General features: G+C 42.0%; 1 protein-coding gene across 2 annotated transcripts; it reads left to right on the forward strand.

Annotated features, from left to right (window-relative positions):
* Positions 1-1,670: 1,670 nt before the first annotated feature.
* On the forward strand, positions 1,671-17,431 carry PGAM5 (PGAM family member 5, mitochondrial serine/threonine protein phosphatase). 2 transcript variants are annotated; one of them, XM_083590551.1, is made up of 6 exons: positions 1,671-2,266; positions 8,256-8,434; positions 9,655-9,780; positions 11,281-11,369; positions 12,025-12,155; positions 16,165-17,431. In XM_083590551.1, exons 1-6 carry the CDS (start codon positions 1,992-1,994, stop codon positions 16,313-16,315), a joined length of 951 nt encoding a protein of 316 aa, XP_083446677.1. In that variant the 5' UTR covers positions 1,671-1,991; the 3' UTR covers positions 16,316-17,431. The 2 variants fall into 2 exon arrangements, with proteins under 2 accessions (XP_083446677.1, XP_083446676.1); XM_083590550.1 differs by having other exon boundaries at positions 1,774-2,266; positions 12,022-12,155.
* Positions 17,432-18,120: the final 689 nt, after the last annotated feature.

The following is an 18,120-nucleotide window of genomic DNA, read 5'->3' on the forward strand; positions in this document are numbered from 1 at the left end:
CCTTCGACAATGGGAAATTGCTTTGAGAGCTACTGTATATTACATTGTTGTTTTTACAGCATTTTTACAGATCAGTGCAGATCCAGCCTAGGAAAACTCTGGTGTTCTGCTGGAAAACTCTGCTGGAGCTGTGCATGCTCCGCTGATCACACTGGTTGAAGTGTGGTGTAGTAGCAATGACAGATGGTTGGCCTAAGTTTAACAGGGCCAACCCTGTCGTGTAAGGGCATTATGATATGGACAGTCTTATTATCAATCAATTGTAACGATCCCTACCACAGAATTTATCTTTTTTTAAAAAAAACCAACTACAGCTGCACATTGGGTCAGCATTTGCATTCAGCTATGGAAATTCCAAGATGTGAAGTTCAGATTCTTTTGCCCCAATGTGCATTACTTTACACTTGCTTACATTTAATATTATTTGTTGTTTTAATCCCCTTTCACCTACTTTGGAAATAATATTTTGGGGCTATGTGTGATATATACACATACATATAAACATGGCAGGTGAGGATGGAGTGAATTGGCAATGAACTGCTAGAAGTACAGTCTGTGACCCTACAATTGAAATACTTTTCACAGCAGCAGTGATTGTCAACACAATCGTCTTAGCATTACTGGAGTCAACCTTTAAAACCCAAATAAGGCACAGAAACCTTTTTTAGGCCTGTGGATTGTTGAGTAAATGGGTCATCACCCTCTTAAGTCACTTATCTGAGGGGAATAGGGGTTTCTCAACAACTCGCAACACCTTTAAGAAACTACGGTTCCCAAGTCTTTGGGGGAAGCCATGACAATTTAAAGTGGTATGATACTGCCTTAAATGTATAGTGCTGATAAAGCCTAGAGAGAGGAATTGATTGAGTTTTTTGTGTGCGTGCTTTTCTATATTAGTTTTGCACGTACATGCAGATCCACACAAAGCATTTAAATCACATTCAGTGCATGTAATTTTCTGTGATACACATTTAAAGCAGAGGATTTCTCTCAAAGAATCTGTGAACTGTATTAGGAATGCTACGCAGTGCAGCTGTGAGGGGAGAAACTACAGTTCCCAAATATTCTTCATGTTGTGTGTGCATTGCATGCATTTGAAACGCATGGCGTGGATACGTTAAGTGTGTTTTAAACCTAACCTTGAGAAAAGTCGCTCAGAAAACTCCTGTTAGGAGGGGGAAAGAGCAGATGCAAATACCAAAGCAAGCAAACACGTTGGTATAAATTCTTCGGGAAGTAACTGGACGCTAACTTTTGGTTTTGAACAGTCGTTATTTTTATCTGCGAGCTGCCTCGAGTCCCGTCCGGGGGAAAAGGCGGCGTATAAAAGAAATATATAATTTCAACAACTAGTATTTTCGTGACCCACTCCTAGTCTTTTTCTCACAATTAGATTCACTGGGGAGGGGGTGTTTTATTCTTTTTCTTTTCTTTTCTTTTCCTTTTCCAAAGTGTATATTCAGGTAAAACCGGTATTTACGCTCTCTTCCCCATCCCGCACCCCATCTTCATTTTGTATGCTCACATCATGTACGCGAGGCGAGGCGTTTGCTTCGTTTCCTTTCTTCGATTAAAATAAAATAAAAGGACTGGAGAACGAGTAATATAACAGAATGCAAAAAAAAGGAAACGCGCAAAAACAACGGAGGTAAAGGGCGCGTGCGCGAGGAGGTTGGCGCCCCCTTCCCCTTCTCGCCAGTTTCCTTCAGAAACGCTTTTCTCCTCAGGAACGGAGCAATCTTGTCCCACGCTGGGCGCCGTCGACGGCGGGAGTCAGCTTGCCTGCCTGCCTGCCTTGCCCGCCTCGGCAGAGCGGCGCTGTGAAGGGGGCGTGTGACGCGGGCTGCCGGCGGTGCCTTTTCCTCCTGCTCCTCCCTCTCCCTCAGTCCGCCTTTCCTTCGCCGCTTATTTAGGCTCGGGCGCCCCTATTCCGCGCCGCTCGCTCGCGCGCTTTCTTCTTCGTCGCCTGCCTACCTCCCTCAGTTCCTTCCATGGCGTTCAGGCGGGTCGTTGCGGTGGCCGCGGCCGCCGCTTGCGGGTTGGCGGGCGGCTCTGTCTTCTTCTCCGCGGTGCCTCTCGGGAAGCAGCAGCAGCAGGTGGTGGGGAAAAGCTCCGGCGACGCCCCGGTTCCCCTACCTCCATCCGCGGCTCCCTCGCCGGGGCTGCTGCTTCTGTCTTCGCCGGCCAACGCAGCCTCCTGCCCCGCCACGGCGCCTGGCTGGCTGGAGAAGCCCAACTGCGGCTATTGGGACGACAACTGGGACAGGTAAAGCGAAGCATCTTCAGGCCTCTTGGCGGGCGGGCGAAAATCCCATTCCCCACCCCCGCCGCCAAAAAACACCTCCCCAAGGTAATAGGAGCAGGCCAAGATGCCGTAAGTTGGCAACCCTTCAAAAGCACAGGAGCACTCCAGGCTGCTCTCTGTTGGCAACCCCCCATCCCACCCCCCGCCATGGACTTCGCCGTCGTCATATTTTAATCGTTCGGTTGCTTTATTATTTATATAAAGGGCTTTTCCCTTCACCAGAAAAGAAAATGAAAGTGAAAAATGAAACGCTGACTCTTCCCGATTGTCGAAAGAGCTGCATCTCCAGACGATTTCGTGGGTTTGAAGTGCAGTGTTGCTAAAAGTGAGGGGGTGGATTTACCCGGCCGTTGCTTTAAGGAGCTGCTGCCTCTTAATTACATGTATTTGAGGGCATGGAGTGGCGGATAGATCATGTGCTTTGTAATAGGTGTTTTGTGTTGTAAGGTTCTGGTGTTTTAAGACATCCTGATACAGAAATACTTTCATAAATCAGAGTTGGTGGTACAGCTTTGATTGACTTTATCGTCGTCTAGTGCAGGGATGACAGGCCCTTCGTCATGTTAATACAAAATATGGCGAGAAATCCCTCTTGGGGAATAAGGGAGAGACTTTTGTGAGTTGAAACTTGAGAACTTAGTCAAAAAGTGGAACATAAATCTGCTGAAACAAGGATTCTAAAAAGTCATTTAGTTCATGTGTCCCAAAAAAAGTCAGGTAAATGTCTCCAGGAAGCTGCAAAGCCCAAAGGTAATGCATAGCTCCTGGGAATGCTATATGGGAAAAGTAGTTGCGGCTTAAGAGCCATTGTCTAATCCTAGTTGAAAGCCATCTAAGTTCCTCGGTACCTCTACATCCTGTAGCAGTGTATTTCATAAATGATGTGTTGTGTAATCTTTATTATGGAGTTCTGGCATAATATAAACAGATGCAGGGACTCTGCCCTGGCACAAATGAAGGCTATGAGGGGGTCTTTGTTTTGTATGAGCTAGGAGTCCAAATAAAAATAACTTGTTTAAATAGAATTTATCCATTTTGAATGGGGCTTAGTTGATGAAACGTGCATGTGAGTAAATGCAATTCTGCAGGAAAGATGTATGTTTTAAGTTAAGTGCCTGAATTTGTTGCAGCGGGCAGTCTTCATTGTGGAGAGATGGGAAATGTCTCTCCTAATATAACACAACCATTCCCTTCAGTACCTCTAATAAAAAAGTACAGTTTTTAAAATATCTGCAGCCTAATTAAACAAAAGCACATTCTTAACCCAAACACTTTGAGTAACTTTACTGAATTGCAATCTTAGAATGGATTATCTCCCTGTTTTTCCTGGAGAGTTACGCAGTCTATACACACGATCTGTTTCCTACCATTTTTTACTCCCTGCTTGCCATTCTTAACATTGATTTTAAGGCCCATATTCTTACTGGGAGAGAATCCCAATCTATTCAGTGACTGCAAAATGTTAAAAATACCTCAAAAAACAAACTTGTATTTTTTACAAGAAGACTTTTCTCCCATCTTTTCAGTGTTCAGTTATGGTTGTACATTTTAATTTGCATTAGCATTTGACTACAGCACTAAATGGCTGTAGTTTTTCCTTACTAACACCTTGAGTGACAAGAGGTAAATGTTACAGAAAGGTAGCCGTGTTGGTCTGCCATAGTCAAAACAAAAAAAATTTTTTTCTTTCCAGTAGCACCTTAAAGACCAACTAAGTTAGTTCTTGGTATGAGCTTTCGTGTGCATGCACACTTCGTCAGATACACTGAAGCAGAAGTTGCCAGATCCTTCTATATAGTGAGAAGGTGGCCAACCACCCATTCCCACCACCCTTCTGAGTAATACCCCTCCCCACCTTCTCACTATATAGAAGGATCTGGCAACTTCTGCTTCAGTGTATCTGACGAAGTGTGCATGCACACGAAAGCTCATACCAAGAACTAACTTAGTTGGTCTTTAAGGTGCTACTGGAAAGAAAAAATTTTTTTTTGTTTTGAAGAGGTAAATGTGATCCAGTGTATTTATTGCCAAACATTTATTCCATTGTATCTGGATGCTCAGGGTGCCCAGAAACCTGATGGTCACTTGTACTCAGCACTTGCTACCCCACCTACCTCTGTCCAGCAAGCAGTTTTATATTTTCAACTATTTCTGCCACAGGTCAAGATTCATCCCTAGTTGTGGCTTGTATTGGCTCGGAGGGCTTCTTACACAGCTTTTAACTACAGGCAGTGCTGAAATGCACATGTATGTTACTGTGAATATGTGATTTAGATAGACTTCTGGTAAATCTTGTGAGATGTGGTTGCTGAACATATATCTGAGAACCACACTTGTACTTCTTGCCACTTCCCTATGTTCGCCTTAAGAAATGTTGAGAAACTTAATAGGAGAAGTTGCATTCAGTCTGCCAAGTTTATGAAAGCTTAATGTGAACAAACTCTAATGGATGTCTGCTTTTGAACTGGTATTTATGCTTCACCCTTGTTTGCTGAAGCACAGCTGTGCCTGGGGTGGAAAATGAAAATTGAGGAGTATACCTAGCAATTTTCAGCAGGATGTGGATTCATTCTCTTAATATCCAAGGAGATTTAAATTGGTGATGAGTCAAAATTATGAATTCAGCACTCATTGTTAATAAACTTGACTCTTTACCATGCCACAACAATGCAAATATAATTCCCCACTTAACATATTTAGGTGGTTATGTTGACTCCTGGCAGTTTAGGAGAGTCTTCTACACCAGTATTGGATGTGAAAGGACATTTTAATAATTGGGGTTAGAGAACCTTTAGAGAATCTCAAAATAACAGAAAGTTTCCTGATGAGATCGGGTATAAATCTATTAAATAATATACAGTGGTACCTCAGGTTACAGACGCTTCAGGTTACAGACTCCGCTAACCCATAAATAGTACCTCAGGTTAAGAATTTTGCTTCAGGATGAGAACAGAAATTGTGCAGTGGCTGCGCGGCGGGAGCGGGAGGCCCCATTAGCTAACGTGGTACCTCAGGTTAAGAACAGTTTCAGGTTAAGACTGGGCCACTGGGGTACCACTGGAACGAATTAAGTTACTAACCCAAGGTACCACTGTATCTGCTTGCACTCTGACATGCTTTTGAACTGCTAGGTTGGCAGGAGCTGGGACCAAGCAACGGGAGCTTACCCCGTCGCAGGGATTCGAACCGCCAACCTTCCGATCGGCAAGCCCAAGGCTCAGTGGTTTACACCACAGTTCCATCCGCGTCCCACGGGGCTGATGGTAGATGTAGTCTAAAACATCTGGAGAGTACCAGGGTAGGGAAGGCTGAGCTAGAGGGAAGTGCTAAGCTTATACTTTTATTTAATTCCTTCCCAGATGGTTCTATCTCTGGTTTAATAACACTAAATCTGAGCAAAAGTCCTCCCACCTCCTAATTTTATAATGGCTTGGCACCACTACACATTGCAGATGTGTGCACAAATAAATGAGAGGCTTATTACGGATATGTCATTTGGTGACATCTGTTCAAACTTGGCTTATTCCCTTCTATGGCACAACACTGCAGTTTCTCAACTGTACCCACCATGGGAAAAACCACTTTTCTGTCTCACTTCAAAGTCTATATTATTTAGCTTTTCTTCAAAATCGTTCTGAGAGCAGTGAATAGGTAAACTCAGAACAGGTGCACAATCATGTGTCAGCTCATATGCTAGAATTGTAAACTTTGGTATTAAAATTTTGCCTTGCTAGCATGTTTCAATTTTTAGCACATTTAACTTTTATGCTGTGAACCGCCCTGTGATCTTCAGATGAAGGAAGTAATATATATAATAAATATTCTTTGGGTCCCTGAGGACTTTGCAGAGAAGTTCCTTGGATCGGTGTGATAGCAATGAACAATTAGTTATATTGCTTGCCAGGCCAATATTTTTCATTTTAAAACTTCAAGTTTTCTTAATTTTGTTAATATTAAAAAAAAATAGAGTTCATCAAAATTAATTAGCCAGGCAATAGTCCATCTAATTCAATATTGTCAACACTGATAGGCAGCAACTCTTCAGGGTTTCAGGCTTGGACCTCCCTCCCCCCACACTATTTGGAGATACTGGGGATTGAACCTGGGACCTCCTATATGCTTTTCTGTTGAGCTATGGCCCTTCCCCAAAGCTGTGAAGGCCATACATATCTGTCTTCTGTTCTGTATCTCATACCTCTTATCTCATGGTTCTGCTTAAACTGTTAAGTACTAAGATAACTTCTGGGTGTGAATGGGACATAAGACTATCTGTAAATAAACTAAAGGAAAATATGTGGGGTGGGTACAGTTCTGGCTTGTTTCTAACATCCAGACTTCGGAATTGCATTAAGTGGTGCATGTATTTGCAGTTGTGCTAGTGGTATTGTGGAAACTAAGTTGTTCCTATTGTAGCAGCTTCATCAAGTAGCATTTACAATTTCTTCCCTTAAAAAAAATCTGATTCAAACTGGGTCAAACTAAATTGGGTTAGTTTCTTAAGCACCAAATCGGGGTCTGAATCAAATCTAGTGGTTGGTGCACACCCCTACAAAGTATGTGAGAAGAGAAATACTTGGTGCTGCTATATTGCTGTTGTGAAATGTATTAATAGCATAAACATCATCAAAAAGATGTATCAATATTTAATGTGTTCTGTGTGATAGGGCTGTCTTATATATACTTTCTTTTGTGCTAGTCCACTTTGTCTTCCAGAAGTTAAAATAACTCTTTGACTCTTCTATAATATTCCAAAACTTTAAAAAACCACATTTGAGTACATAAGCTGATATTTACTTCCAAGAATTTCCCCTTTCATTGCTAAAAGCTGAGACAGCTGTGAGAAATCAGAACAGAAGGAAAAGAATGGAGAGATGTTCCAGATGGATGATGGGAAAACCTACAATTTTGTACCCCGTTGGCAGAAAAGATCCAAAGATATTGGCTGAACTGGTGCATTAATGGACCAGTGAAAATACAGTGATTAATAATTTCAGACACTGGAATGAAACTGAGCAACTCCAAATGGCTGCTTCAGAAGATGAGTCTTGGTATAGGGCTGGTTCATGTACTAGTGCAGTGGTTCCCAAACCTCTCCCCACCACAGATCACTTAAAAATTGCTTAGGATCTTGGCAGACCACTTAATAAATTATTTGCCTGCTGTAGTAGTTGTAGTGCACTGTGCTTAGATACTGTATGTTTTTTTACGCACGCATTGCAGGCTCATGCCTCAGTTCTTTGGTATGTCTAAAAGTGTTTCTTTGGGCACCAGTCATACCTCTAAATCTCTCATTGCACTAGACTCCCGAAGCTTTGCACTGCTGCCTTTTCTTTCTGGCTTCACAAACTGCCCCCAAACTGCCTTTCTCAATGGGTAGAAATGAGACATTATTGAGATGTTGAACTTCTTAATGAGGGATTGCGTGGGGGATATAAAGTGAGCATTGTTACAGTGGTACGTCTGTACCAAACACTTCTGGTTATGAACGCTTCAGGTTATGAGTTCCACTAACCCGGAAGTAGCTGCTCCTGGTTGCGAACTTTGCCCCAGGATGCGAATGGAAATTGTGCACCAGAGGCCGGCCCCATTAGCGAAAGCGCGCCTCAGGATAAGAACGGTTTCAGCTTAAGAATGGATCTCTGGAATGAATTAAGTTCGTAACCAGAGGTACCACTGTAAATCTGGTTGATTTTGTCAAGCGAACACTTGGCACTGAAAAGGATGTTGTTGGGTCACTTCAATTGCATGTCCAGTTATCTTATTACAGGGGTATCTTAACATAGAGCTCTATGTATGTTGTTGGACTGCCCAATTCCCACTGGCCCCAGCCAACATGACCAATGGTCAGGAATTATGGGCATTGTAGTCAGACATCTGGTGAGCACTATGTTGGCTACCTCTGCCCCATCATTTATTGATACAGAAAGATAAACTTCAAAATGATTTTCAGGAGAGAACCACTGGCTCTTATGAACCTGAAAAAGAAAAATGAAGAGACTGGGGAAGAGGAGGACTCATCTCGTCTAGCCCACTACAAAGCAAAAGCTACCAGACACATATTCCTCATACGCCATTCTCAGTACAACACAGATGGGAACAGTGATAAAGAGAGAATTCTGACCAAGCTTGGTATGTATGACTGGCCCTTTCATACCTCAGAGCTGGGGGAGAAAGCAAACTTGCCAGTTTATTTACTGATTTGATTGCCTCTCGTTAAAATGTGGGGTAGGGAAACTATTCAGTCACCCTTAGTACTTCGTGGCAGAGACCAGAGTGGTGTTCTTAACAGGTAGATTATTTCCATTGTGAATTGGCATTTAGGCATTACAAACTTTTGTTGGTCAGCTGTGTAAATAAATAGTTGCAGTAGCTGTGTCATTTCATCCCCAAGTCTGTTGCCCAGCCTTTTCTGCCCCCAGTGCCTTCTCTGCCAATGCTGGAAGAGCAATATTTGGCCTAGTTTGCTGTTGCAGTAAGGAGCACAGCTGGACACATGATTTCTTTCCCTCTTCTCCAATATGACTGGCTTTTCTGATGCACAGGAAAACTTTATATTGCAGCATTTCTCTGTAGGTTCACTTGGTCTTGCCTATTCATCAAATCACTAAGTCTAGTGGCTTTCAAATCCCTCTTTCCCTTGCTTCTCATCCCTTTGCTCTTATTTGCCCATGACCTGTACTTGACTACCCTAATCCATGTGAAGGTTTCCTACTCTTTGAGAAGACCCCACCCTTGCTGATTGGTATGCTTTGAACTGCCTCCCAGAATACCTGTATGTTGCCCCACCCCCCGCTTCTTCAAATCTTTCAAAGCCCTCCTTTTCCATATAGTCTTTGGCTCAGCACCCTAGTTCCAATCTCCTAGCAACTATTCCTGTCGCCAAGGCTATGCATATGTAACTGAAACAAATGCATATATTTTCTTTACATTTGCCTACGCTACCCTTCCCTTCTACTTATTTATCCTCTGTTGAATTTTAGATTATAATTTTGTACTGCTATAAAGCATCGTACATATATATTTTATAATATATTTATATATACATATATATAAAACAATATTATTAAATAGTTCTACAAACAATGCAACCTTCTTCCTGATTAAACAAACCCTTGATTAGCAAGGAGGCCCCATTTGGAATTCTACTTGTACTTCCACATACTCAAAAATTCATTGTATCTGTTTGGATGAAGATACAAGTTGAAAGAACAACAGTGGCAATAACTGTTTGTGTATCATTGTGCTGGGACAAAAGGTCTACCTAATGTAGAAATCTTATTTTACACACACACACACCCGAATGTGTTAAAAGAGACACATTGCAATTTATACGTCGCCTTAATTTTTAGGTCGTGAACAAGCTGAGTTGACAGGGCAAAGGCTTGCAAGCTTGGGACTGAAATTTGATAAAATTGTCCATTCTTCTATGACCAGAGCAACTGAAACAACCAACATCATCAGCAAGCATCTTCCTGGTGAGTGAATTCTCTTGTTGAATCAGGAAACATAATTTGTTCTAAATAGACAGTGTGGCTTTAATAAACACAGAGTGGGCCATGCAGACTAAGCTGGGTGCATTCTTGAATCAAAGCATTGACATATGGTGCCTGATTAAGCCCTTGCCATAGGCATTTTAGATGGGGAATTATAGTTGGAATTGGGCTTTTTTTTTTTTGTTCCTAAGTTTTATGTCTTCAGTTTGCCTTTATGTCATTAAAAAAAAAGCACTATATTTGTGTGTTACGTGAATTGTTTGCCTGCCCTGGAATATTCTGATGAAGGCCTGTTAAATGTTTTTGATAAACACCTCCCATGTATTCCTAATATATTTACTGTTTATTAATTTTAATTGTTTGAGAACCAATATTGACTGAAATGTGGGAAATAACACATAGTGATATGTTTAAGAAAACATTAGTACATAGAATCATAGAATTGTATTGTACTGTTGGAAGGGACCACAAGGGTCATCTAGTGCAACCATGCAATGCAGGAATCTTTTGCTCAACATGGGGCTTGAACACACGGCCCTGAAATTAAGTCTTGCGCTCTACCGACTAAACTACCAAGGTGTTGCTGCAGAGGTTTGCCCAAATTCTTTCCTCTATGTTAGTGGTGGGGAACCACTCTGATCCCCCATGTCTGGATGTTCTGAGATAAGAGCGCAGGTGCACTGGGTTACCATAGCAACAGAGCAAGCTCAAGTGTATGACTTGCTGAGTCATTCACCCTTCCATTGGTTCAGGAGATATGCCTACGAGTAGAGACAGGTATAATAGTCACTGGGGCATTGCTTTCATTATGTGACATCTTGTCTGGTCCTGTTCTGATGTTGCGCCTGTCCTGATATTGTTCTGTTTGCTGTCAGGGTCTGACTGAATCTGTGAGAGTTGGGGGAAGAGGTTGTGGGTTTTACACAGCAGCGTTAGCTAGCATGGTGATATATCTTTACGTCAAGGACCAGAAGAAATGTACATAGTAGGTAGTAGCGCTTAGCTTTGTCTTGTGTCTGGAGACAGTAAACTCTTTGTTACTTTGAACTGAGTGGGAGGAGTTTTTCCCTTAACTTGGAATTCTAGAAGAAACTGGCTGCTGGAAGCAAGAAATCTCTTAAGACTCTGCTGGGGGCTGCACATACTCTGCTGATACATCACACTGGCTGATACTGATACACTGGCTGAGATGTGAAAAACCAACTGACTTCCACAAGTCACCAACAAGACCCTTTCTCTTAATCTGTCTCTGACATGATGCACGTTACTTGTACAAGGAGTACATTCTAGCACAAAACCTTCAGGTCATGCACTATTCTTCCTTGCTTGTCATAACACGAGTTTACAACCAGGGTATTAAAAGATTTGCAGTACCTTTGATATGCTAACTTACTTTGTATAGATGAAGATCTAGAGTTTAATGTCAGAGATGGCCCTGGAGACAAGGCTCTGAAATGCATGTCTTCATTTTTCTTCCCCCAGGGGTGAAGAAATCGAGCACTGACCTTCTGCGTGAAGGAGCTCCAATTGAACCGAATCCTCCTAGCTCCCACTGGAAGCCAGAAGCTGTGGTAAGATTTTTGTATAAGCAATTGCCTTAATGTTGTGTAATCTTTGGCTTTACTTACAGCAATGTAGACAAGTTTCCTCAGGTTTCTTCTGACTGCTAATCCACCCAAAGTGGCACATGCTGATTAACAGAATATTTTATTAAACAAGAATATTTTCATCCAACAGCAAAAGGAATTAACATTTCAATATATCACTAGAGAGAGAACTTTAAAGAATGGGAGCCACAGCAGCAAGGTCCTACCTTTTTTCTTTAATCATTCTGAACTCGGTGAATGAGGAAACACAGAACAAAGCCCAGCTTAATGACCTAATAAACAGGATGATGCACAGTTAGTAGCACCTCCTATAAGTTATCCATTGCCCAGGCGGCGTAGAGTTTAAAAGGCACAACCCAGCACACTGAGTTTGGTCCAGAAGAGGTGTGTTCTGTGCAGTCCATTTCTATTGATAAGATGGACTTCAGATGGTGGAGAAAAATAGCCTTCAGTAGGGCAGTAATCCCATCAGGTTATTGAGGTTGGATAATGACCTCTGTATCTTGATCAGAAATGTCAAAATCCTTTTCTGTAGCCAACACTAATGGTAAGTTAAAGATGAAAAGCTTGTGCATGTTTAAATATATACATCAATAACCAATTATCTGCCTTTTAGCAGTATTATGAAGATGGGGCTCGGATTGAAGCTGCCTTCCGAAACTACATTCATAGGGCTGATGTAAAGCAGGAAGAGGATAGCTATGAAATCTACGTCTGTCATGCTAATGTCATTCGTTACATAGTGTGCAGGTAACTATGGCATTGAAACAAACTGGTGGGTATGGGAAACCTTCTGAAATAATTTAGATTGGCTCTTCATGGCCAAAACAATAATGTGCTAACCCCTTAACTTAAGCAATCAAATGCATTTAGCGGTTCTGAGTTATTTGGAGAGGGTGTGTGCACAGTAAAATGAACAGCTGTCCAGAGAGCATATGACTGCCAGATTAATTTGAAGCTTTGCTCTAATCTCTATTTTTGAGTAGGGGATTTTAAAACAAATAGACCTTCCATACTAAACGTATTATGAAATTTAGAAATGGAAAAATGAGAATGCAGCTTATCTAATGCTCTGCTTGCAGAACTTCCAAATCCTGGACCAAAGTTTGGGTTAGCAAAACAAATTATTACTTAAATCCAAAGTAACTGTCTAGCAGGTCTTCTGCCCCTGAGCTGTGAAACTGGATTTCCGTTCTGGCATCAAATAAATGTTTTGAGACATGTACAGTTGTCCCTCATGTTACATCCTGCTCAACTCTACCATTTTTGGTTGCATCTTCTAAGTGTAACCTTGGTTTCTTTGAACTGTGCTGAAGACCTATTTGGGTTGAAAGAGATGCTGAATTTAGTTAAGTGCTTCTGTTTTGGAAGTGCAGCATGAGAACAGAGCATACAGGCTTAAGCATCCATAACTAAAGTGCACTTAGCCTGCACTGGATACTTGGGCTTTTAGTGCTGAAGTTTGAGCTCTCTAATCAATTACAGTCGTACCTTGGTTTTCGAACAGAATGCGTTCCAGAAGTCTGTTCGACTTCCGAAATGTTCAAAAACCAAGGCACGGTTTCCGATTGGCTGCAGGGGCGTCCTGCAGCCAATCGGAAGCTGTGGAAGCCACGCCGTAAGTTCGGCTTCCAAGGCAAAGTTCGCAAACCGGAACACCTACTTCCGGGTTTGCGGCGTTCGAGTTCCAAGTTGTTCGTGAACTAAGCTGTTCGAAAACCAAGGTATGACTGTACCATCCAAACTCACGATGTTTAGGTGCCTACTGAGGAAATTTCTGTTTAAGGATTTGGCCCATGTTGTGACTCAGTTATGTGTGGAATACCAATATTTTATATCTGAAAAGGTAGTTTTGCTGCTTTTTCTCGTAGGGATGACTTCATTGTTTTTAGAACTTGTTGAATTTATTTTTAGAGATTATGTTTTTATCTTGTACACCACCTTGATGGCTTTATGCTGTGAAGGAATTAATTATCTATTCACAGGTTCCATTGGGGTGGTGTGTGCTCAGAATGGGTTTGCTATCCAGGAGGAGTGGTTGAAAATGTGTGCAGTGGTAGTTTTCTGGGAGGCTTAAACATTTCTGGGAGACATGGAGCGCAGTATGCCATCCATATATTAGAGGAATTGAACATTATGAGCTCAGAAAGTTGAGTATGTTTAGAGTTGCTTTGTTTGCGTAGGCAAGAAACATTAGGTAGGAATAGCTAGTATGAGATCAAATATTCCATCACAGCTCAGCTGTTTTGAGCTGGACTATCGTGTTGCAAGACTCATGCACCCATCTGCATTTGTTTAACAATGTACTGCAAACAAGCAAGAAATGAGCTGGCAGTCAACATTGCAAAAGCAAATGAGACCTGAAATTTCAAAAGTTGATAAGATCACCTTCTTCTGGATAGGGATCTGCCTTAAGGAATGTCATATCATGTGGTGCAAGCCTGATAAGAGGCTGACCCTGTTCCTAGAACCTTCCACATTGAAACGTGACTATTGCCACATAGAGAGGTTAAAAGCCTTCTTAGCTGCATATTAAAACCTAGGGTGTCTGCTGACCTTTTGCTAGATTATAACCTCCATAACAACCTCTCGTGTAGCTTCCCTTTAATATTTAATATCCTGTCTATATTAGTACACATCTGTTACATTACATTTCTAATAGAGGGTGACATATGTGCTTGCGCTGGCTAACTAGATTAACAGTGCAAGTCATAATGAGTAGTTTGTGTGTGAACCATATTTCAGTGTATGTAGAAACAGATGGTACATTAAGCTCTTTGTATGGTTTCAGAGTTGTACTGATGTCTTTCTGCTGAACTTCTAACTTATCAAACTATGCCAACAAATGTTCATTTTTTGAAAGAGTGATTTGTACTTGAAACCATTGTAGTAACTGACTCTTGCAAAAGATGGGCACGGTTGTTGGACTTGAGGCAAGGTGGTTGAGTATTACACTAACTTAAAAGAACAGTTTAGCTTCTGGGACTACTGTTCAACTTAATGTATCTCTTTGGAATTCAGGTCAAAGGAAAGATCATGCAGGTCTGCCTCCTTCCTCAAAATTGGGCACACTCATTTAAGTATTTATAGCCTGTACCCTTGAAGCAATGAACCTTTCTTCTCCCCCCCCTCCTACATTTCACCGTTCATACAATCCCAAATGTTTGTTTTAATTTTGAAATTTAACAAATGTTATATGGGCACAATGAAATCCCATGTTTTACATTTCTGAAATTACATATTGGTCTATGGTGGGGTTTTTCTCCTGTGCACATAACCACCTCTCTCTTTTGATATTGTTTCACATAAGAAGGCTTGCTGACTACATTGTAACTTTATTTGTCCTAACGTTTCACCTGGTCAGTGTTTTTTTAAATAAATGTAATGGACGCAGACTTTACCACTGTGTTATAAAAAGACTAGATAACTTTATATCTTCATTTGTCTGGCCTTTCACTGCAAAATCACAAATTATCTCCCCAGAGTATATTTTTCTTCCACATTTACAATTAACAGGCAAAATAGCTTAGCCCGTCTTCTTACTGTGTGTGCTAGGTATTTTCTTGAATGTATTGGGCCTCTAAATCCAAGTAGGATTTTATTAATTGCTGGAAATCACAGGACAGGGGAGAGTTCTTGTGCTCAGATCCTGCTTGCTGGTTTCCCACAGGCATCTGGTTGGCCACTGTGAGAACAAGACACTGGTCATTGGCCTGATCTAGCAGACTCTTATGTTCTTACGCTGTCTCTGAGATCAGTTCCACTGATGCTCATGGTGATTTGTTATTTCCAGCGGCCGTCTCTTCTTCCTACCTGGAAGTGATAATCTCACACAATGCAAGAGCCAAAAGGTCCTTTTGCTTGGAATAAATTTGCCTTATGAATTGGGGTTGAGTCACTAGATGGTGAGGGTGGGTGAACCAACCTTGGAGATGAGGGATAGGTAAGCTGGCTTCACCTCTTTGTGTGATGCCTCTGGAAACTTGTCTATGGATTTGCTGGGTGAAGTTTAAAATCCCTCAGTAAGCCGAAAAATGAAAATGAAAAATATCAAGTTGGCCCTGGCTGCTGATTAGGAAGCCACTCATAGCCACTGAGAGCCTCAGGTTGAAGTTGGGACCCTTGATACTGAAGTGCAGTTCAGTGGATGGCCTTATGCTTTGGATGGCCTTGTGCTCTGTACTGTAGAATCCAGCCTCTTACAGGAATCTCATTCCCACTTAAAGTACCTGCAACTTGCAAAGTGCTATGGTGAATTGTAGGAATGTTAATCAGTTTTGGATAACTCCTGAGGCAAAGCAAGGTTCCCTGGAGGGAATTTTCAGCTTGTTAAAAGTAAGGTGGGATCTGCACAAGGCAGCACATGTTGTAGCAGGGACGTCAGCAAGTTAGCCATCAAAAGCAAGCGGCAGGCAGGTGTTTGCCAAAAGTGAAAGTAGTATCTCTAAGCTTACTGTAATGCCAAGTGTGTGGGGTGGAAGCAAGAGGGCAGGAGGACTAAGTTGTGACTGAGACTTCAGGTTTGTAATCAGAAGGATTTTACTGTGCTTGCAATGTCATTTATTTCTGTAAAAAAGCAAACCAAAACCACACCTTGTTTATGTCTCAGTTGCAAAGGGTAGGAGTGTTTCTGTTCTGAATTTGCTATCGGGTACATATTGCAGCTGAAATGCTAATGTGTTCTATGCAAAAAGAACAGCGAAAAGAAGCACAACTCATTTCAAAATGCTGAAGTAACTGCTTTCCTTATCTTTTTCAGAGCTTTACAATTTCCTCCCGAAGGTTGGCTTCGGATATCCCTCAACAATGGCAGCATCACCCACCTGGTCATCCGCCCTAGTGGCAAAGTGGCGCTTCGATTGCTCGGTGACACAGGCTTTATGCCTCCTGAGAAAATCACACGCAGCTGAGTGGGCCTTTTCTGGCACCGCTGGTGCCGCTGTGGTGTACAAGGTTATGGCTTGGTAGGAAATTGCGTTTCACAGTGTACTCAGTGAATGCCTACTCTTTCCCCCACTTCATTTATCTGTAAATAGAAGGGCTGTTCAGCATTGCTGTGTTCATGGTGCTTTGGCACATTCCACAAAGTACTTCTGCAGTACAGTCTCCTGGTCCATTAAAATGAATGGAGACTTTACAGCAGTACTTAATGAATGAACCTGAAACCAGAGAATCTACAAACTTAACTCATGTGAGGGTGCCACTTGCCTGGCTGCAACAAGAAAGGTTCCCAGGCTTCTTACCAAAGCATATTGCTGTGTGTAGAGATGATTTCCCCCTCTCTTCTGTGGAAAGAGGATACAGAAATACCACAGGATTAGAAAGCTATTCTTTGCATTGGTAATCGGCAAAATTATTTTTGCTAGATCAGCAAGAGTTGGGGGCAAAGCGGTTTCAGCAACTACAATTGTGGCTGAGTTTTCATAACTTAATAATTTAGCTCCCTTACATGTCTGTGTTACTTTAGAGCAAATGTTGGAAACAAGAGTAGAATATGATGCTGCAATGGCTGCTTGGAACAGCCCTTCTCACGATGGTATCCAAGGTGAAGAGAGACTATCTAAAAGGAGACTGGACTTGATTCTTTTCTTCTTGCCCTTCAATATCACATACGATTGTTCTTATATGAAAATGAGTGTTCTCGTTTGCTTTACAAATGCCCCTCTCACACAATTAGTGTTAAAGTCTGAATTGAACCACTCTCCAAGGCCTGGACTTATTAGCAGTAGTTATGGTTACATGTCATTTGTCATTATTCCCATTGAGGCAAAGCACACCTGGGGACACGGGTGCTAAACTAAATTTAGAAGTGAGCCTCCTCCTTACCACCCCCAAGAGCATAGCCTGCACTATTTCTTCAGCATGCTTATTTGTCTTATTTTATAATGTATCGAAACTACTTTTTGAAATGGAATCTGCTGTTGCTGAAATGCTACCTGGAAAAAGGTGGTGGTCTGTCTTTCAATCAATGCAAACAAAGTTGTCTTTGTAAAATATCTGCAAATATAGTTTTTTATTAACTTTCACGAGGCTTCCTTGATATCAAGAGTTGCTAAAATAGCAGTGGTTATTTTCTCTTCAGGTAAACAATTGACCTCTTAGCATTTATAGACTGGTTTTTAGTCTGTTTATGGTGCTGTAGGTACATGATTTTGCTAATGGAGTAAGTTCTAAGTGTGTGGGGAAGATCTGAAGGGGTGAAACTCATGAGCTGGTGCCAAGCCCTGAATTTAGAGTCCCTTTCAGTGCAGCCGTAGGAACGGGAAGCGGTGACGGCACTGATGGAGCATACCCAAGGGGAGCTGCATGGCAATCTCGCCGCATGCATGGCACTGTGGAGCCCCTTCCCTACCCATGGGGATCCTTGCACACCCCCAGCCCCATGGCTGTCGCTGCCCAGCTCCATGGATCCTCTTGTCTTGGGCGCTGCTGCTGTTCCTGGCTGCTTCACTCTGCAGTAGCAGGTACTGGGCCCCCACTGTTCTTGTTTATTTCTCCTGTTTTGTGTTTTATGTAGGACTGTGCAGACAATACCAGCTCTAAGGAACTGTAATCAGCAGCAGTTAACGTAAGCACTCTGCTGTTATCAGACCAAACTAGTCCAGCATTTTCTCACAGCAGACGGACATGAAGGCAATGGCACTCTTCCACTCATAACAAGCAGCTGGAGGTGGCTGCCTTCAAACGTGGTGGGTATATGGGCATTACGACTCAT

Source organism: Podarcis filfolensis (assembly GCF_964270895.1).
Source record: "Podarcis filfolensis genome assembly, chromosome: 16".
NCBI lineage: Eukaryota > Metazoa > Chordata > Lepidosauria > Squamata > Lacertidae > Podarcis > Podarcis filfolensis.